At 37.3% G+C, this 21,746-nt stretch overlaps 2 protein-coding genes across 2 annotated transcripts in view; both read right to left on the bottom strand.

Moving 5' to 3' along the window:
• The window catches only part of AXDND1 (axonemal dynein light chain domain containing 1), a 54,070-nt gene extending 43,893 nt beyond the window's left edge, over positions 1-10,177 (bottom strand). Inside the window, exons 1-4 of the mRNA XM_074322234.1 lie at positions 9,351-10,177; positions 7,754-7,929; positions 7,222-7,325; positions 161-281 (exon numbers count right to left, since the gene is read on the bottom strand). Coding sequence (XP_074178335.1) covers positions 161-281; positions 7,222-7,325; positions 7,754-7,929; positions 9,351-9,429 — 480 coding nt within the window. The 5' untranslated portion in view covers positions 9,430-10,177. The remainder of the gene's footprint in view (positions 1-160; positions 282-7,221; positions 7,326-7,753; positions 7,930-9,350) is intronic.
• A 6,239-nt stretch (positions 10,178-16,416) lies between these two features.
• Positions 16,417-21,746, bottom strand: part of SOAT1 (sterol O-acyltransferase 1) — a 55,638-nt gene continuing 50,308 nt past the window's right edge. The window contains exons 14-16 of the mRNA XM_019731472.2: positions 20,642-20,777; positions 19,894-20,039; positions 16,417-18,600 (exon numbers count right to left, since the gene is read on the bottom strand). Of these exons, the coding sequence (XP_019587031.2) occupies positions 18,544-18,600; positions 19,894-20,039; positions 20,642-20,777 (339 nt within the window). The 3' untranslated portion in view covers positions 16,417-18,543. The remainder of the gene's footprint in view (positions 18,601-19,893; positions 20,040-20,641; positions 20,778-21,746) is intronic.

The following is a 21,746-nucleotide window of genomic DNA, read 5'->3' as shown; positions in this document are numbered from 1 at the left end:
TTCTCACTAAATACGCTTTTCTAGAAATAATTAAAAGTGCTGTGAAAACTGATAAGCAATGCAGGTTGTTGCTATCATACAACACTGCTTTATATTTCGAGGAATATTTTCTTTAAAAAGTAGAGAGGAGAGGAAATTATTAGTCAAATATTTTATTTACCTTACGCGGCACAATGACACCCTCACGTGACTCTACGGAATGGTCCGAATGTGGGGGACAAAGTGTACTCTCCCTTGTCTCTCCTTTAACATATTTAACATCATACAGAAAAGAAATATCCCTAAAAAAATAAAAATACATATTTACAAAATCAATTTTGTCTGGCTATTGGATAAGAGTGGGTAAAGTCCACACACATCCTTTGCGTGGGTAAAAAGAGGCACACAACTGGTCTCCCTTCCTCATACTTTACGAAGGCTGAGGCGTTAGAGACGACGTCCGCCACCATCTTTCCTTCTCCACTTCAGATTTCTCACTCACATCACAAATTCTTCCTTTCCTTCAATCTCGGGTTAAGATGTATTCTCTTCCTCAGTGTTATTTCCTCCACTTATGTCCTTGATTTCATCGTTGCCCACATCCTTGGGGACCTCATTCCATCAATCATAACCTCTGTGTAACCCCTTCTATTGGAACATTCCCCTTGGTCTATAACTCAGGTCTTTCCCCTGCTAAAAATCTTCCCTGACCATGCATTGTCATGTTACCATCATTTATCTACCGTGTTTCCTGGAAAATAAAACCTAGCTGGACCATCAGCTCTAACGCGTCTTTTGAAGCAAAAATTAATATAAGACCTGGTCTCATATAACACCAGGTATTATATTATATAAGACCCGGTATATTATATTATATTATATTATATTATATTATATTATATTATATTATATTATATTATATTATATTATATTATATTATATTATATTGACCCAGTCTTATATTAAAATAAGACCAAGTCTTATATTAATTTTTGCTCCAAAAGACGCATTAGAGCTGATGGTCCAGCTAGGTCTTATTTTCGGGGAAACACAGTATCTATCTATCTGCAGGTATCTATCTAATCTAATCTATCTACCTAATCTATTGATATATCTATCACCACCTACAGTTTTGTTAAACATTAGACTTCTCAAAATTCCCCTGCTATCTGACTTCCATCCCCATCTCTCTTCTGAAACCATTCTCCAGAAAGCTGATGGTAGCTTTCCACTGCCAAGTTATCAGTTCTTATCTTCCACTATTTCCCTGGAATATTTTCTAGGGATGGTTACCTCTGTAAAAACACTCTCCTTTCCTGTATCCTCTGTGTTGCTGGACTCTCCAGGGTTTTTTCATCCTAACTACTACTTCTTGCACTTCTATGACTTCCTCCCTACCCAATGGAAATGCTCACCATTCTGTCCGCGTCCCTGTTCTTTCCCTACACTTTCTCCCTTGGCAATGCCATCAAATCTCACCCGATCCTATCTACTACCTCTAGATACAACTGGATTCTTCTCCCTCCCTTCTAAGTTTTCACTCTCCTGTATTTACTAATTCTGTCAGCACCTCCCCCTCCTCATCAAAATCTCAGCATCCATAACTGATTCTTTCCCAGCCTTTGCCCTCAAGATCCACCTACTGCTGACACATTAATTTTACATCCACCCTCACATCATCCTAGTGGTCAGTCCTCTTGTCTCTTGCTGATATCAAATCACTATTCCAAGGGGTCATTACTTTTTATGTGGATTCTCAAGTCTCTGGTAGATTCCACATACTTCTGCCAGATTCATTTCCCTATAGCAGTTATAATCATGTCACTACACATAATTTTCAGAGGTCTCTGCCCCTCGCCCCAGGTTAATAGGTACAGCCATTATGGAAAACAGTATGCTGGTTCCTCAAAATAAAAAACAGAACTACCATATGTTCCAGCAACTCTACTTCTGGGCATATTGCATATCCAAAAGAAATGAAATCTAGATCTCAAAGTGAACTCCCAAGTTCACTGCAGCATTATTCACAATAGCCAAGACATAGACACAACCTAAATGTCTGTCAATGAATTAATGGATACAGAAAATGTGTGTGTGTGACCAGAATGTTTATTCAGCCTTACAAAAGGAAATCCTGCCATTTGTGACAATATGGGAGAACGTAGAGAACATTATGCTAAGTGAAATAAGCTAGAGAAACACAAATACCACGTGATCTAATATGTGAGCGAGAGAGAGTGGGGGAGGTGAGGGAAATGAGATGTTGGTCAAACAGTACAGTTTCAGTTATGCAAGATGAATGAGTTCTGGAGACCTAATGTACAGCATAGTGATGACAGTTAAAGCTGTCCTGTGCACTTGAAATTTGCTAAGAAAAAAAGTAGAACCAACACAACTGTCCCTCAGTAAAGGGATAGATAAACCAACTGTGATTTATCCATACAATGGAATATAATATATGGAATGAGATTTACATGAATCAACTTGATAAACCTGAAAAACAATGTTGAGTTTAAAAAGGAAACTGCAAAATCATACAATGCTCTGAAGCCATGTATGCAAAAACAATGGTAAATATTGTTTATGGCTACTGACATATGAAACAAAAGTATAAAAACATTCATTGGAACAATATATACTAGCCTCATGATGATGGCTACCTCTGAGAAGGGACAGAGAGAGGGGAAAGGAATGTGGGGTGGGGATCTAGAAGTATCTGTAATGTTTTATTTCTCTCACTAAAACTATCTGCAGGAAAATAACAAATTTGCTAAGAGAACAGATCTTAACCTTCTACACACACACACACACACACACACACACACACACACACACAGACACACACACACACGGCAACTATGTAGAGGTAATGGACTAGCTTGATTGTGGTGATCTTGTAACAATGTATACATTTATCAAAACATCAACCTGTACACCTTAAACATATACAATTTTTATGTGTTAGATATCTAAATGAAGTGTTTGGTTTTTTTTAAAGCTGCTTGCAGGACGATGTGACATCAGTTTCTATCACACCAATAACTGCTAAGTTGACCAATATAACTTTGTTAGCTAAAAACAATGAATACTTCACATATGTACATCCTTCTAAAGGAAAAGCTTAGTTTGGTTACTGTCATTCAAATTTTCTCAGAGTAATTTTAGGAGTGTTCTGTGTTTCTATTATTTAATGATTGGGTATTTTACTTTATTTTTAGGTGAAACAAGTTTTATTTATTTGTTGGAATATAATTTTTCATTAAAAATAGATATGTTTTATTTCTCTTAAACTCTTGTAGTAAACCACCTTCTTATACTTTTCTGGAGAATCTATTTTTATTTAAACCACCCCCTCCCAAAAAAAACACCTTTGATGCTTAGCCATAACATAAAAAATAAATTTTATTAGACTTTAAAAAACTCTTCAGCCCCTACATTACCAAACTGAGTTCATACTTCAATTTTTTCTCCAAAACAATGGTTATGTGCATAAACAAGTATGCATTTTATCTGAAGTTGTCAGGAAATGAGGTATTTCAGAGGTTACTGATTTTCCAAACAACTGAGGCATGCTTTTTAAGCAACATTAAGTCTTTCTGAAATGTATTTAAAACTTTGTGGCTTTCTTAAGCAGATTATATATAACAATGATATAGTCTTTTCTTGATAATTCAGGTAATGTTATGAAGCAAAGAGTTTCTTGAGGACTGTCTGGTTATGTTCCTGAAGACTAGCACAGGGCTCAACATACAGTTGGCCCTGATGTGTGCTGGATACCCTCTTTGGATTGGAGAGGTTGGGAAGTGCTTTCCCAGACATCCTTGTAGCGAGGATTCTAGCTGTGAATGAAGTTCCACACGTAGATGCACTTTTGCAAGATTTGGGAGGTAAAAGTGAGGCAAAAGCCATTTTCTTGCCATGCTTCAGCTGATTCTGTGAGCAACATCATGGAAAAGTGGTTTTCCTGAAGCAATATTCCAGAATCCATGCTCCAGCTACCCAAGTCGAGAGAGGCAGTGCAGTAACAGCAGCAGCAGCAGCAGCAGTGACAACTTCTTTATTTCAGTTTCTTGATCCTTGGATCACAACTAAGGAGGTATTTTTTTATTGTGATATAATTCACATACCATAAAATTCACCCTTTTAAAGAGTACAATTTGAAGTTTTTACTATATTAACAAGTTTTTAGTATATTCACAACTTATAAGTATTTAGTGTATTAACAAAGTTGTGTAACTTTCACCAGTACCTAATTCCAGAATATTTTCATCACACCAAAAAGAAACCCTTTACCCATTAGCAGCAATTTCACCACTCTCCTCACCCCCAACCCATTTGTCTCTACAAATTTGCCCATTCTGGACATTTCATATAAACAGAAACATACAATACATACCCTTTTTTGACTTTTCACTTAGCATAATATTTTCAAGGTTCATCAATGTTGTAGTATTGTGTTTCCCTGAAAATAAGACCTAGCTGGACAATCAGCTCTAATGCATCTTTTGGAGCAAAAAGGTCTTATAATAAAATAAAACCGGGTCTATAATATAATATAATATAATATAATATAATATAATATAATATAATATATAATACAGGGTCTTATATTAATTTTTGCTCCAAAGGACGCATTAGAGCTGACTATCCAACTAGGTCTTATTTTTGGGGAAACATGCTATGTACTAATATGTTATTCCTTTTTATGGCTGAGTAATATTCCATAGCATAAATATACCATATTTTGTTTACCCTTTCATCAGTTGATGGACAGACAGTTGAGTTGTTTCCGCTTTTTAGCTATATGAATAATGTTGCCATGAATATTCACGTCAAGTTTTTGTGTAGATAGATATTTTCAATTCTTTTGGGTATGTACCTAGGAGTAGAATTACTGGGTCATATAGTAACTCTCTGTTTAACTTTTTGAGGAAGGGCTAAACTGTTTTCCAAAGAGGCTGCTCCATTTTACATTCCCACGAGCAATGGATGACATTTCCAATTTCTCTACATCCTCCCAAACACGTGTTATTGTCCGATTCATTATTATGGCCATCCTAGTGGGTGTGAGATGCGACCTCATTGTGGTTTGATTTGCATTTCCTTATGGCTAATGAAGTTGAGCATCTTTTTGTGTGCTTATTGGCTATTTTTATCTTCTTTGGACAAATGTCTAATCAAGGAGACATACTTTTGAACTCTTGTGGCAGCCTTGGGGGCAGTAGCCTCAATGAGGAGTTAATTCCATCCTGTTGTGGGAGTTGTTCTCAAGTCATTGCTTCACACCTGCTCCTTTGGCCCTTCTAACAATTTTTATTTTTTTTCAGTAACAGTTGGCATCCCTTCCAACAATTTTTTCAATACTCAATTTCCTGCTTAAAATATCTAGAGTGTTTTATTTTCTACACTGAACTTTGACTGATGGAGCCATCAAAAATACTACTCAGAGGCTATTTGCTTGGTTGTTTTGTATTTTCCTGCTTTGCTCTGAATATTTAAGGCTCTGTTAAACAAGTTACCTCTTGTTATGAATACTAGTAGTCATGCATACATGTATTAATTTTGTACTGGTGCCAAAACCAATTACCACAAATTTAACAGCTTAAACAAACCCCGGATTTATTATCTTATAGTTCAGTAGGTCAGAAGTCCAACACAGGCCTCACTGGGATAAAATCAAGGTGCTGAAAGGGCTATCTATGTCCCTTTCTGGATGCTCTAGGGAAGGATTTGGTTTTCTGGTCATTTGAGTTGTTAACAAAATTCATTTCCTTGTGGTTCTAGGATTGAGATCCCTGCTTCCTTGATGGTTGTCAGCTGAGGGCCATTCCCAGTGGCCAATAGCAATTCTTAGCCTATTTCCTTTCCTCCTCCATCTTCAAAGCCAGCAATGGCAGGCTGAGTAGCTCTCATATTTTGAATCTGTCTTCCTTCTTCTGTCTCATCTTTGACCCATTCAACTGCTTTCCTTTCCACTTTTAAAGACTCAGGCAATTAATTTGGATGCATTCTGATTCTCTCTATCTCAAGGTCCTTAACCTTAATCACATTTCCTAAGTAAAGTTCCATGTCAAGTTCCGAGGATTACAGTGAGGACATTTGTCGGGGAGGCCATTATCCTGTCCAACACAATACAGATCTTAACTTTTTAAAAATTCCAATTCAGAAATCATTTGAAATTAAAACTTTAATGTCACATTAAAAGTTTATTGTCATAGTGAGATATAGCTAATTATTTTTTCAAAGTACTTCAAACATTTCATAATTACTAATTATTCCTATTAATAATTGTAACAATGATCTGAAGGCATAAAATAAAGTATACTTTATGACACTAAAGACGCACGACACAAAAGTCAATAGCCCATGTTTCTGCCACTTTTTCTAGCACAGAGATATAGTTGAGTAAGAACACCTTATATTTAAATGTGCTGTACAGTTTTACAAGTGCTCTTCCATCCATTATTTCACTTGTTCTTTCTATATCCTTGGGAGGTACACAAAATAGAGCAAGTCTAGTATTCCCTTCTTAAAAATGAGAAAATGGAACTCAGGAAGATGAGAAAACCTACCCAAGTATTAGTAAGTTTAAACATTTCTTTCAGATTAAGTGATATTTCAGTAAGAAGCATGCAGGGAGTAAATTGATAAATGGACCATACATAGAAAATAAGCAGGTCATATACTTCAGAGGAAAATGCTGACATTTAGAATATTTTTAGGAGTGATATAAAACCAACAAATAGTATTTGCTGACTTGATCTGAAACAGTGTAAAGGTTAAGGATTCACTTTGAGGAAAACCAAGGATTAAGCACTTGTTTTTCAAGGTTTTCCATATCTTGAAGCTATGCTACCTAGCTCTTCTCAGATATACAAATAAAAGAGGCACTAAAGTTATTCTGCCTGTCTGATCTTGTCCCTCTTACTAGGGAACAACAAGGAATAGGAGAGTAAGAGGACAAGTACACAAAGGCATGCGAAAAGAAAATTTAAACTAAAAGCAAGTTCAGCCAGCACCTATTGCCACCCTACTTACAATAAGCATACACAAAAAGGTGGCGCTGTACCCTCTTCAGATTATATTGTGATTCATCAAAGATATTGCAAGCTTGAAAATTTCTGATTCTATGATTTCTCCAATTCTGCCCATTCAGAAAATCATGAGAAAATGACTTTATTCATCTGCATCTACTCCCCACGACACCATCCCCCTCTTCCCCCCACAATCTATCTTCTTTACCTTCCAGCTCCAGTTAGGGAAACGGGGTGGTCAATCAGATATCTGAACTTATTCCTTCGAATAGGATGCTGCCAGACATGGTCAACAGAGCGCGGAAGGGTACCCTGGGAAAATGCAAAGACAGGAATACACAGCAGAGGGCGCACTCGTCAAATGAAATCTATTCTTAATCTTTCTGAGTATTTACATTACCGGCATTTTATTTTACAGAAAAAAGAGAAAGCAAACTTCCTACTCAATACTATGGAGAAAGACTGAAACTAGAAAAGTTCAATATAGTGAAAGAAAAATATCAAGACTAAGAGTAGTAGTGATCATTCAGGTGAATCGCATAAAAACAAGTTAATGGAAATACTCAAGCATTTCCTTGGAAACATTCGTGCAAATGATTTTAGCTTTCAATATAGGAAATTAATTTTTAAAAGTATTTTTCAGACAATCTGGAATATATAACATATGCTCAATAAATACTTAATGAACTGGACACCAAAAGATAAATGTTTCTAAGTACTTTCCATACGTATACACTCACCTTAGGGGTTTTAATTTTCTTAGGAGGTAGTAAGTTTTCAGGACAAGGGCCAGCACTGGCTGCACAGGTCAGAGAAAGAAGAACCTCTTCAGGAATGAACTCATTCTGAAGGGAAGGAGGAAGGGGTTTTGAACCATCCATCGTATATTTTTTCTCCTTTAGTTCAGGAAGAAGTCCTAAGGAAATAATGGAAAAGAAAAGCTTACTGTGGTTTTTTGAAGTTAGCTGGAGATTCCCAGGCTGCCTCACCAATCCTATTTGTTTCTAACAGAGGAAACACTGCTTCTGGTTGCCAAGAATAGTAACAGTATTTAAAACACTGAACATCATAGGAAGAAAGAAAAAGAAAAAGAGAGAGACAGAGAGACAGAGAGGGAGGAGAAAAAGAAAGGAAGGAAGGAAGGAAGGAAGGAAGGAAGGAAGGAAGGAAAAGAAATAAAGGAAAAGAAAGAAATTCATATTGCCTGCCCTACTCACTTACATCAGACACAGGTTCAAAAACTCAGGCACAAAGATGAACCTCCATTATTCAAAAATCAAAGTTAAAAATTAAATTCATTTCACTTGCTCAATTGAACTGTGACAGCCTTATAATGATGGGAATCTCCAGTTACCCTTTGATATGAAAATGACAAAAGCAACTTTCCTCATAACCGTGAAATCACATAGTAAACTTTTTTCTCTGTAAGATAAGAATAATTGCATTAAATTGGGACATTTACAGAGTGGAAGGGATATGCACTGCGTTGAAAGCAAAAGTAGAATTGGGATTGTTGGAAATGAAGAAAGTGGAATAATCTGAGCAAACTGGTTAACAACAGTACAAAGAGTGTTCTACTCATTCTACTCAGCTTGACAAGAGCAGAGAAGTTATAAAGGTAAGGAGGAGGGTTAATATAGGAAGTCTTCTACAAAGTCAGTCAAGGGGAATCAGGTTGTCACTCTTAGAACTCTCCACTAATCTATGCCCCTCAGAGTATGGTTTGTGTTAATTTCTATAAGGAGGTTATCAGCTTTGATCACCATCAAAGTTCACATTACCAAATCTCTATCTGTTGAAAGTTTGGGATGGAGTCAGCGTATCAGAGGAAATAGAAAAAGGGGGGAAAAAAAGAAAAAGATTAGGAAGGGCTTTAGCACAATCTCCCCTAAAAACAAGATGCAGGTGAGTTGGAGGAAACTCTAACGTGAGGGTAGGAATGAATCTGATTCTTATTCTAGTACAGATCTGCGTTGATCTGTATATGAATGAAAATCTTAAATAAGGAATTACTTTCATTTAGAATAATTACTACAACCTGATGCAAACTGGTTCCTCACCCGGCACCCAAGAAGTACTATTCAATACAGCTATTGGTATTTAAAATATGGTGAATTTCAACCAATATAAAATCATCAACGTGTGAAAAAATCTACAGTCCTTAGGTGGAGCAGGGAAACAGGACCGACTCAACACAATAAAAGGAATGGTTTTGGATTTTCTTGCAACAAGTGTACGAGAAAAACGAAGCTAAAAAACGAAGTCTCGGATTAAGGATCGTGATTTCTGTCTATGGCCATGGTTATTTATGTCTGCGGGGCCCTCGAAAAACTTTACCTGTCTTCTCCTTGAAGGCAGACACTTTTAATTTTGTGTCCTCAGGCGTTGCCGTGGCGGGCGTTTTCGGATGATACATAATAAACAATGCCTCCGACCACTCTCTTTAGCAACTTGAAATATCCCTCTAGAAAGCTAACCTAGAACCAAATCAGCGGCATACGGAACAGGGCTGCCACACTGACCTGCAGGCAAAAAAAAAAAAAAAAAAAAGCGAGAACGAGCGGGCGAGAGAGAGAGACCGTTAAGAGTCTGTGTTAAAATCGGAGTTGAGAATTCATCTAGCAGGGGTTTTCCGTCTTTCGGGAAGTTTCTGTGTCCCCCTCCGGTCCCCTGACGCGGCTAAGAAGCCAGTGGATGAGTCAGTCTGCGCCCAGCCCGGGAAGGACGAGCTGGGCCACCCACCGACTGCCGGCATCACCTGTCGGCTCGGTCCCCAAACCCCCCTCAGGTCGCGCCCTCGCGCACGCCAGCTCCACGGACTCGGGTCGGGCAGCGTTCGCACCCTCTCTGCCTCAGAAATGATGGGAAACGGACACTTGCAACCCGGATCCCTAAATTATGTTTCCCGCCAGACGTCTCGCCAACTCGCCTTTGCCCAGAACGTCTGCGTGTCGTCATAGCAACCCAGGACCCTGCGCCTTAGTCGCCCTCAATGGGGGCTGCCTTCGGCGGTGCCGGAGGAGGTGGAGGGAGACAGCTAAGAAACAATCCCCACAGTGCTAGGGGGATTCGATGTGCTTTAAATCTCAGCATAGGTTCGGCAGCGATAGAGAGTGAAAATGTTTAATCGGGCCGTTCTCACAGAACCCGAAACCGTATCGAGCGCGGAGCTTCCGCCCGCAGGCCGGACGCAGTGCGCAGGCGCGATCCCGGGTCGCATCCCCCTCCCCCAGGGATGCGCTCTCGGGCTCGCGACGAAAGGTTCCGCAGGATTGGGGCAAGCGTCCCTCGAGTGTTTTTTCCATCTCTCTATTCCACTTTTTCGTTGTTTTGCATACTTTTCTAAAACCCAAATTCAGGGGGAAATTGGGTAATCAAAAACTCTGGGTTGCCATCATTTGAGGCTTTACTGCGGATGGGGCCCCTGTCCTTGGCATCTTATCTTGATCAAGTCTTCCTCGGACATTAAGCACCGCCTGTGTAACACGCGGAATACATCCCTAGGTCGAGACACTTTTTGCCTGGGGGTAGGGGAGGAGATTGCACTTTAGACGGAGCCAGCCCAAGTGAAATTGTGGGGTTTTCTTGCTTGAAAACTTGTTCTCTGTAAAGAAGGTGATGGACGCATCCTCACGGAGAAGCTGAGGCCCCGCCCCTTACCGTTCCCAGGGATCATTTTGTGTAAGATGGAGCCTTAATTCCTAATAATGCCGGTGGAATCCCAGTGTCTAGATGCCTCTATTCTGAAAAATAAAATTCAGAAGCAAAGAAAACCTATCCTGTAAAATTGTCATATTCTTTAGTACCAAGTACAGTGCCTGGCACAAACACCTTCAATACGCGATGTTTAAAAATCAAGAAGACAGTTATATCGCTTCTACGTTGATAGACTTAAATCTCTTTTTTCTTTCTGGTTTCCTGGGTAATAGCAATGAGAAATATGGGCAAAATGTTGAAAATGAAAACGTCTCTAAGGCCCCTTTTCATTCTCCTAGTCAAACACCTTGGATGTCTGAGATTTTAGCCTTTAGCCCTGACTCCCATCACCCTCATTTTTCTCTAGATTTCCAGAATTAAAATACACATATTGTTCACCTTTAAGAATTAGCTACCACCAAAACAGGTGATGCAATGCAGGTAGAAGGTAATTTCCCCCCAAAGTTTGCCTTCCACTTTCCTCACTGGTGTGACTGTACATTATAGTTGGGAATCATAATCAAGATACTGAATTTCAGACGTCCCAAAACCCCAGCATCGATTTATATAGGTTTCTTAAGCCTGTAGGTACTACAAGAACAAAGTAACTCATCCTTCATATTCGTAACATCCTTCATATTCTTAACCTTCTCAATTCTTAGTTTTAAAACGTATATAAAGTAGTAAGCACAAGAATAGATGAGAACATAAGGACACTGTAGTAAGACCATTGCTACTGAAGAATACAATTGTTATGCTGTGGAAACCACTCTCCTAATTTTGAATTATACCAAGAGAACCCTAAAACGGAGCAAGATGTAGTATTGAGGTCTTTGATGGAAAATACCATAGCTGAATGCAAGATGAGCAGTTAGAACTTTTCCTTAATAGAAAATACCAGGACATAGTAAAAGTGACAGTCATAGTTATAAATGGGGCTAATTGTGCTGGTTGGTGTTGGCTGACTTCTGAGGCAGCTTAACACCCACACTGCAGTGGGATCCTCCAGGGCTTCAGGTGGACAGATCATTACATCACAAGAGAGACGGTAACGTGTTGACCAGTCATGCCCTCAACTGGGAAAAAAAACAGTGGGTGTGCTTTTGTATCAATCTTTTTACCAACTCATTTTCCAGGTGTGTGGGCAGGGATTCAACACGTCTGTGGACACAGAAGCACAGCATGCAAAAGCTCCCTGAAAGAGTCTGAGTGAGTGGGAAGTAGGCCAGAATTTTTTAATGTAACTAAAAAATGAAGGTTATCAATCAGAAATGTTTAAAAAGTGACACTGAGAAATCCACGCACTGCTCAGCCAAACACTTCCCAGGGGCAGCATAGCTTCTAGGATTGCTTCCACACAAACACATCACTAAAACTGAAATGATGCCTGATTGTCCTAATTTTAAGTCATTACTCAATTCATCTAAGTCCTCCTGAGTCCATGTGGCTGTGTCTACAGGAAGAAATATGCTCACAAGTGTCTCTTCAGTGCATAGCATAGTAACTGGCATTTGGTTGATGTAGTCTAGAATAAACTCATCTTTCTCATCAAATAGTAAGTTGGGCTTCCACAGAGAGCAAATTCTGTGACCATTACAACCTGAGTATGTCATACCATGTGCAATTTCTCATGGTATATTCATGAATTGGTATGCTCCTGTTTTATTAATCAGATTCATGAACCTTAATTTGGGTCCAAATGCAAGCTAAGCCTAAAAGGACAGGACCCTAAACTTTAGTAAATTCATCAAGGCAAATTGCCATACTGGGGCTTTGCTCCTAGTGGCAATGAAGTCACTTGGCCCAAGGGGCATGTCTAATTTCTGAAGTGATTTCCCCTTCCCACTCTTCTGGCACTGCAGAGGCAGGCAGATGGGTAGACCCAGACCACAGCAGGTAACCAGAGTTAAGTACTTCTTGGCCTTTACTATGATACAGTTGGCCCTCCATTACTGCAGGTTCCACATCTGCAGATTCAATCAACTGTGTACGGAAAATATTTGGAAAAAAATTACCTTGTTAATGACATGTATTAGGTAGTTAGATCTAGAATGTCTGTATTTCCTGGATATGTTGACTTCTTTCCTTATCATTATCCCCTAAACAATACAGTATAACCATTTACATTAGGTATTACAAGTAATCTAGAAATGGTTTAAATTATATAAGAAATTATATGCAAATATGACATTTTCTATAAGGGACTTGAGCATCTGTGGATTTGGTATCCACAGTGGGGGTGGGTGTCCTAGAACCAATCGCGGTCAGATACTGAGGGATGACTGTACATACTTCTATGGATAAAATGTTGCAGTGTCAAATCTTCCTCATAATAGGTTCCTATTTTGAGATTCTTTGGAGGGAAGCTGCTGCCTATCTTGCTTGTTTCCCCAAGTCTCATCTGAAAAAGCACACTTCATGGCCAACACATTTTCCATTTTTCATTAGAAATGTAAGTCCATTTCTACCTATTAGGTGAGGGTGGGTGGTGCATTTTTAGAAATACCTGTTCACAAGTTTTAAACAACCAAAGGCAAAAGGAATCAAGCAACAGATAATGACCAGTATAAAGAGAGGAGGCTCAAGAATCAGTGTCACTGCTTTTCTTGATGCAAATACAGTCCCAGCTGGGTCCTATCATTTTATTTTTGTAATCTGTAACATGGCTCCCCTTCCACTATCTTGGGTAAAAAAGTTGTTCTTTACCTTCTCTTTGGCTATATTCAGCACATAAAGATGCCTGATAGTAAATGAAAAGCATTTATGAACATGAAATACATAATTAATAGAGTTAACATTGAATAAATTTGAGACTAGGTTGAGACAACAGAGACTAGGTTTTTTTCCAAATATATTTATTTATCATAGTCTTCACATACGCAATATTTTGCTCTTTTTTTGTGTGTATGTGTATTTTTCAAAGTTTAAAACTTTTTAAGTTAATACGAATACAATGCATACTAAACAAAGTGATAATACCAATGATTAGACAAACAAGGGTTTGGAGGGAGGAGGGAAAAAGAATTCAGGAAAAGAGAAACGAATGAATTAGAAAAGACATCTTTCATTGTAGGAAAACCTTTAACAATTCTTCAGATTTCTGTGACCCTTCTGCTGCTCTCAGAACACTATGGATTTAACGCACCAGCTGGAAAGGTATGGAAGGAAGCTGCCACACGCGCTTATGGTAGAGCCTTAGCTGTGGCCTGAGCGCTCTTCCCACCCAAGAATTGGCACGTTTGCCCATGGGAATTCAAACTGCCTCCCTAAATGATTGGGTACACTAATTGCCTCATGTTTCAAAGTTATTTAAAACAGAGAAAGAACACCTACCACTTCATTAAGACAAAAGACCACCACAAAGCATGGGAGGTATCTGCTAGCTTAAAGGTTAGCACTCCCTTGGGAAGGGCATACTGACTGCAGAAATATGTAATGATGTAGAAATAAGGAAGAAAGTGTTTACAAAAAGGAGTACAGAGGCAGCCTCAGATTTTTTTAAAAAACTTATCACTTCTGAAATTAACCCTTTCTTTTGCTCAAATCCAAAGTAGCTATTAAAAACTCTTTATACTGTACAGGGAAATGAAAACATTATTAAGGATTTAGTAGATTATATAGATAGTAGAGTTTTCCTACTAACCTAAAATAGAGTGTCAACTTTATCATTATTTGTTGATTTCCAAACTGGGCATTAAATTTCAGGTGGGGAAGGGCGTGCATGGGCAAACCCAGCAAAGAGGGCTCCACTCTCCCTTTTTCAACCAGTGTAGCCATATTCTATCTCTTTTATAAACTCGGTTCCAACACTCTCTTACCTGATAGAAACTTTAATGATGTGAGAAACTAATCAAATATGTACTTACATAAGCTTCACAAATAACTTATATAAGCTTCACTAAAAACATCCCTCAAAACGTTTATGTCGCAGTTCCTTTAAGTTCCGAGCCATAAGCATTAAGCCTAGAGAGAAGATACGTGAAACAATGTCCAAGACAGATCTTTCTTTGATAGCATAAATATACCATACATACACATAAACTCCATTATATAAACTACATAAGCTACATGAAATTTTGCACAGGATTAGTAAGCAAGTCACTTAAAACTTTATTAACAAAAGTATGAACTAGCTTCCACTAAGAAATTTCTTCTGTCTTCTAAGGCTATTTAAGCATACTTTACACTGGAAGAAGTAAGGCCTCATTAGCTTCCTTTCTCTCCATAAATTTTAAGAAGTATCCACACCAGTTCTAAACACTGGACTTAAATACCTAGGTAAAAGCAGAAATATATTTCTTTTTAGAAGCTTGCCCCCCTAACCAAATGCTAAACAATAAATCGCAAAGTCTGTTTGTAGAGGTGGAAACATCAGTGAGCGCCTTTAAGAATCTTGTTAAATTTTTGTCAAGTCCATTATCGGAGGGCCGATTACATCAGTCAAGGTTGTAACCCTGATTCACATCATCCTGAGAGTCTCAAAAAAACCAGCATGTATTCTCGGGAGTTTGCAGCATTTGAAACATTCACATTCTTAAAGGATTCCAATGAGATCATAAGGATTTAGAATTCACGGAGGATTAAGAAAATAATGAGGCCCTATTTCTGCCAGGGCTAGTGCTTTGCAACAACCCTGTGAGGTAGTTATTACCTCATTTTACAGATGAGGAAAACTGTGGCTCTGATAAAGTAAGCAACTTTGCCCAAGGTCACATGGCTAGTAAGTTTGGGATTATCTTATTCAAAAGTCCATGTGTGTTCTTTTATAACTGCACCACTGGTTTTCAAACTGGTTGTTTTGGGGAAGAACATGGGTGTGGCAAACTTAAGAAGGGCTCCAGCCCCCCCCCCCCCCCGCCCCCGCATCTTAACCTGAAGCAGCTATATTTTATGTATTACATGCTGGGCTTAAGTGTAACAATTTATTTTTAATGGTTTAGGCTACTTGGTTATAATAGTTATATTAGTTTATCTTCATTATTTTTCCCTACGCAAAACAATGAACTTTACTCAAAATTACTTATGATCATACAAAACAAAGATATATTTTTGAATAAAAGACTTCACCAATTCATAAATTATGTATTTTTAAGCTACACAGCCCACATGACCAGTTTTTAAACACACAATGTTCTGTTTTCTTTAAAGACTTCAGGATTAAATTTTTCAGGCAAATATAATTTTAACATTATGAAAATTGCCTATATGAAATGAATTACTTCTATAATATAATCTGTTTGCAAATACAGAATATTTACACACTGTACTTTCTTAACCTGCCAATGTCATCCACTTTTACCTTGCACCAATTGAAAAAAGAAAACGTTTCTCCACTCCTTTTGCTTCCAAACGTTGTAGGTATCGACAGGTTAAAAACAGCCTCAGTTTTCTACTTAAAGTCTAACATGTGGCAAGCAACTTCACTAGGCAACTGCAAATTAATCCACCAAAACCAAGAAAACTCCATTTACCTTCATTATCCAGGATTGAGAATAAAAGCATTTAACTAATTTATGACAAAGTTAGAGATCTTAGTTATTGTCTTGGATAACACACCGAAAAGAGTTATCATTAAAATTTCTTAGGGAAGAAATTTTAAACTCATTACTTTTCAGAAGAACTATCATTTGGTAGCTAAACATAATTTTCACCCCTACTAGCAAAGGAGGGGGGAAAAAAATCAATAAATCTTTCTGAAACACATTAGTAAGAAGTTTTAGTTTTAATTTATTTGTGTAAAGATTTGCTAAAAGCAGCCAGCAATAAGATCATGGCTATCAAACTAGTTTGTTTCATAGAAAGTGGCTATTCCTTTCATTATTTTGGAAAATTTCTTAGGACAGTCTTGTCATTCTAAAGAGTCGACAGTTATTACACATATTATTTGTTGTCACTTAAAAATCTTGGGCAGAAAAAAATCACTAACAAACAAAAGGAAGATGACAGTTTTGTTTTGTTTTTGAAATAGCCTTCATCAGTCCAACAAATACAGTATTCAGAATCAGTACAAAGTGACAACGTTCTCCCGATGAGAGTACACAGTTACAGTAATTAACAGAAATACAGGCCTAGGAATTCCATTTGCTCACTTCATAACCAAGTCTTAGACCAATCTAGTTTTCTCAGCTCCCTCATATTTAAAATGGAGTTATAAATTCAAGTGGTTGACTCATGTTGATTTTTAATAAAAATGCCAGAAATCAGAAGCTATGTTAAAGCTGTCTTTTTACAATTAGAATACCACTATGCAGATAACTACTGAGTAGGAACATGTGGAACCTTTTCAAAAATAACCTCCTCTGAGGTGCACCTTTAGTCTGCTGAAGCTGGATTTGACGTTTGAAAACTGCCTAAATTCATTACCAAAGGTATGAGAAATAAAAGAGGTGACTAAACGGGCACTTGTGGTACAAATTAAGTGTGGCTATTAAGGAACCACTAACCTTCTTGAGAGACTCAAACTGACTTTAAAACAATTCAGAAAAGATTTCCGACAACTTTTTGGATAGCAGGAGGGTGATGAGAATACCAAGATAACCTCTCCAGTTGGCTGCTCCAAGCAACAATAATCTTTTGGGTAATTCCTAAGTCTCACTTCTTTGGGTGGAAAGTTGAACTCTTTACAAACATAATCACACCTCATAAATACAAACAATGTAATTCCTCCACACCACATTGTATTAGCAGTGGGATCTTATAACAAGGAAACATCACGTAATGGAGTCTATTTTCTTGAAAATGATCACATATTAATTTGTTTTGTCTAAAGTATACTACCATTCAAAGTATAATAATTGAGCAAATGCAGAAGCCAGCTTCTGGATCTTTAATAATCACTTTAATGTTAATGAAAATGATTAATACTATGTTACAGACTTACTAGTCTGCAAAGTAATTCAAGTCAGTATTTATTAGACAATAAAATAACTGTACCAAAGGAAGGATACTTCTAAATAACTTAAAAGAAGTTATTACCTTAAAGTTAAAAAAAGTTATTTTCCACATATAAGTTCCAGGATAAAATAATTCAAACACATGATTGACTCTGCAAGACTCTAAAAACTTTAAAAAAGTTTTTTTTAAATTACTTTGGAAGTTATAAGAGGAAATATTTTTGTGTCCCGTGCCTTCTTTCTCTTTCCCTTCCTACTTCTATTCCCTCAATATATATATTACGAATGCAAACTCAAAAATTCAAGGTGAAAGGTATAATTTTGCTTCACAGAAATCAAGACCTACACTGTATAATGAAAACAAGGTAAAAATTGAGTAGAACTGAATTTTTTGGAAAAAAAAAATACAAATGAGGATATATAAAAAGATTGTCTTTGGAAAATATTTTCCATTAAAAACAGCAAAACATTCCATAATATTTCTTTTCTTTCCCAAATGTATGATTAATTAGTATACACTCCAACAGTGTGCATGAGAAAAATTTCTAAGCCAGAGGTATTTAAATTATTTCTTCATAAGTGTTTTGGCTAATTCAGGGATCGAGAAAACATGTTCAGTCTCTAATTAAATAAAGTCAAGAAACAAAACCGATATAATTTCTGAGGCATAGCCAATATGACCCAGCAAAAATTTGTCATTATGTTAGCTATAAGTCTCCCTTCCCAAAAAGGACAAAAAGTACTGCTTAAGTATACAAGATTCCAATAAACTTTCAACAACTCGTCTTCAGGTGACTTAGGAACAGAGTGAATCATCTGTAAAGTGTGGAGTGGTCCAAGTAACACAGATAACTTCAGTAACAGCTGGAAACAGATGCTGGCCCCAAATTGGGCAGAATACCCAGTCTTCAGTGTCAAAGGAGGAAACAAAGTACAAACTTCTAAAACACGTAACGGCAAGTCCAGGAACGTGGCCGGATATAATCTAGAAGTGTGGGCTTCAATGAAAAAAAGGAAAAACAGAAGAGTAGTTTACTTGTGTGCACTGTGAGCGTGAAGTATGGGGGGAGAAAAGGGGTGTTAATGTAACATATTGTACACCTCTAAAATGCCTCCCAGCATTTCAGTAACCTCTAAGCTATAAGCAGCTCAATAATTCAAAATATGTTCACTATTTTTATCTATAGCATAGATTTATTTGATTAAGGAGCTTTACATGAAGCTTTTAAAGTCTAGTAAATTCTACACAATTGCATGGACTTCTGACCAAATTTCAAACAGGCATTACTTCTTTCTGTTATCTTGTATTTTATTTCAGCACAGCCCTACTTTTACTTGCCTAAACTCTAAATGGTGGTAGGTTAAGGATGATAAAATATATACACAAATTACTATAATACAAGGTTTTGTACAAAAGTTTAGAAATAGGAAATACACTGGCTCAAGAATTTGAAAGGTGTCATTGAAAACGTTGCATCCAAATTGGATTTTAGTAAAATAAAATCTGACAGGTGGAATCTGAGTGTAAAGAGCAGAGTGACCAGAGACAGAGCTCAGAGTCCAGAGCAGTTAGTTCAAAGGCACAAAGGGGATTAATAGGAAATAAGGAGGCAGCCTTAGGGCAACATAACAAAAGCAGAGTAGACAGTAGGAGAAGCTTTGGCAGAGAAACTGATTATTTTGATTGTGGACATCTTCAGTTATAAGTGCCTATGAGAAATACTGATATATAAAGAAGGCATCCCCTAAATATTTGGGAGTTATCCATATGCAGCTAAAAGCTAATGCTCTAAAAATGACATTCTTACATAATTATGAAAAATAAAACAACAAAAAGAATCAAGGGAAATGGGATCCTAGGCAAGAATGTACATTTTTTTCAAATAATTAATTACTTTGGAAAAGAAGCAGTAAAAAAATGCATGTTTCAGTTGGGGTAGGTACACATGCCATTGGGAAAACCCTGGAGAACACCTACATTTTTCGGACACAGGAAGAAAATTAGGAACTAAAGAAAAGGCACTAAAAGCAAAAGAGAAGAAAGAAGAAGAACGAAGAAAGAAAGAAGAAATCCAAAAAGTAGGACAGTTCAAAGTAAAACCAAAGAAAAGAACATTTTCAAGGCTAGTGCAGTGAGATCAGAATAAGCTAATGCTTTTACTCCATGTTGCACTCCGCTTAACATTAATTCATCATAATCTCCACTACTCTCTTTCCCCTTAACACTGCCCTCCAGCCCTCACAGGGGACAAGCAGGTCGCTTTTCCACTCCAGCCTGACTGGTGACTCACATTTTTCAGAGGACAGTGCTGCCTTGCATACCACTCTTGAGAATAAAAGCACAGGAGGACTCCGTTGCCCGCAAAAAGGGAAGTCCACATCATAACGTTCCAAATTGGCCTTTTCCGACTATCATTGACAATGAAGTTGAAAGCCACTAAAGTCAGGAAGAAAACCAAAAGTATATATAGCGAAACATAATTTATCAGGAGATGAGCAGCCTCAGATATCCGCTGTAATCATTTAATTATGACAATGAGCACCAACTCTGTGTATATGTGTTTTATTCTGGCCACTCTTCCTATAAATAAAAATGAAGTTCCAGGGTTGAAGTTTATTAATCAGTGACCACTTGGCAATCAGATAATATTCAGAACAGGTGAAAACATGTTTCACGGAATCATTCATATTCTGACTTGTCCCTCTCCCCCCGACCCAAAAAAGGGTTAGTTTTCTTCATCAGCTGACAGAGTTGAAAGATGGGGAAATTGTTTTTATAGTTTTTATGAGCTGCCAAATCAGGGTTATCAAGTCTTCAAGAAGTTATTGAGTTCATTTCCCTACTTTGAAGTGTAAGCATCTTGAAACAAAGCTGTGTATAATTACTCAAAGTGAATGTTCTTACCATCTAATAAGCAAATATTGCCTTGAGATGTATTACTACTTATGATCTAGTTCTCTGCATTGACTTTATACTTGATTTTCTAAATTTCTCTTTTAACATCTCACTCCATCCTCATGGCATGCCAAGATACTTACTTCCAAAAAACATGAAGAGCACGAAGAGCACTGGATAGAAAAAGCTCAGGCAAACAGCCAGCACATACTCGTGCACTACAGCAGACACAGCAAAGACAGCTAACATGGCAGCCGATCTGAATCTCTTAGTGAAAAACTAGGGTAAAAGGAAAGTATCATAAAGTAATTTTAACAAAGTCAGTAGTTAAGCATGAACTATACACATAAGACTTAAAATTACCACATGCTAAGGCACCTGTTTAATTATATTTATATATGATTTCCCAATCTACTCCTTGAGTTAATCAAATATATTATAATTATTTCAAAAAAATATCTGTTCTTAAAATTCCTTATTTTACTAAAATGAGGCATTTTCAAAACCACTGATGTTGAAAGATCTGGGTATATTTCCAAAAACATTAATAACTTATACTTGTAAGTCACTATGGTTCACAAAACATAGCTTTCGTGTGTAAACAGATACATCAAATCTCAACCTTTTGAGTAACACCGTGGTAGATAGGGCATTCTCTCCACTTTTATAGGTAAGAAAACTGAGATTTAGAAGGAAGAGACTTGCCTTGTACTACACTTACAAATGAAAGAACACTCAAATACAGTGTATTTGCACCACAACAAGGAGTCATTAAGCCAAACAGTGCCCTTATTTAACGATTCAAGTCTGCAAGCTAGAGATAACCAGTGTTAATCAACCATAAGACTCAAGATTACACTTCATCCGTCTAAATACATTCTGCTCTAAAGACTGTCTCGAAGACCTACATGTCACCAAGTGGAGAGATATAAATCCAAACATAGGTGTTTTTCCACTTTAAACAAACAAACAAAAACAAAAATGAAAAAAGTTAGAGGGAGATAATTTGTTGGCAGTGAGATTGATAAGAAATGATCCATTATTGGATTACTGGTGAATCATTGCAATGTCTCAACGCTTCCATGCATTCTTACTTTGCGATTATATAAATAAAACCTAGAGCACAAACATGGTATTAGCCTGGTTGCGGCACATACTGGTCTCTAAGCACTATTCAAAGCAGAAGGTTTCTTCGACATAAATGGCTCATAAGAGAATTGAAGACGACTAAGTTAACTTCTTCTAGCT

Source organism: Rhinolophus sinicus, linkage group LG17 (genome assembly GCF_036562045.2).
Source record: "Rhinolophus sinicus isolate RSC01 linkage group LG17, ASM3656204v1, whole genome shotgun sequence".
Classification (NCBI taxonomy): domain Eukaryota; kingdom Metazoa; phylum Chordata; class Mammalia; order Chiroptera; family Rhinolophidae; genus Rhinolophus; species Rhinolophus sinicus.
This window is presented reverse-complemented; position numbering and strand designations above follow the sequence as displayed.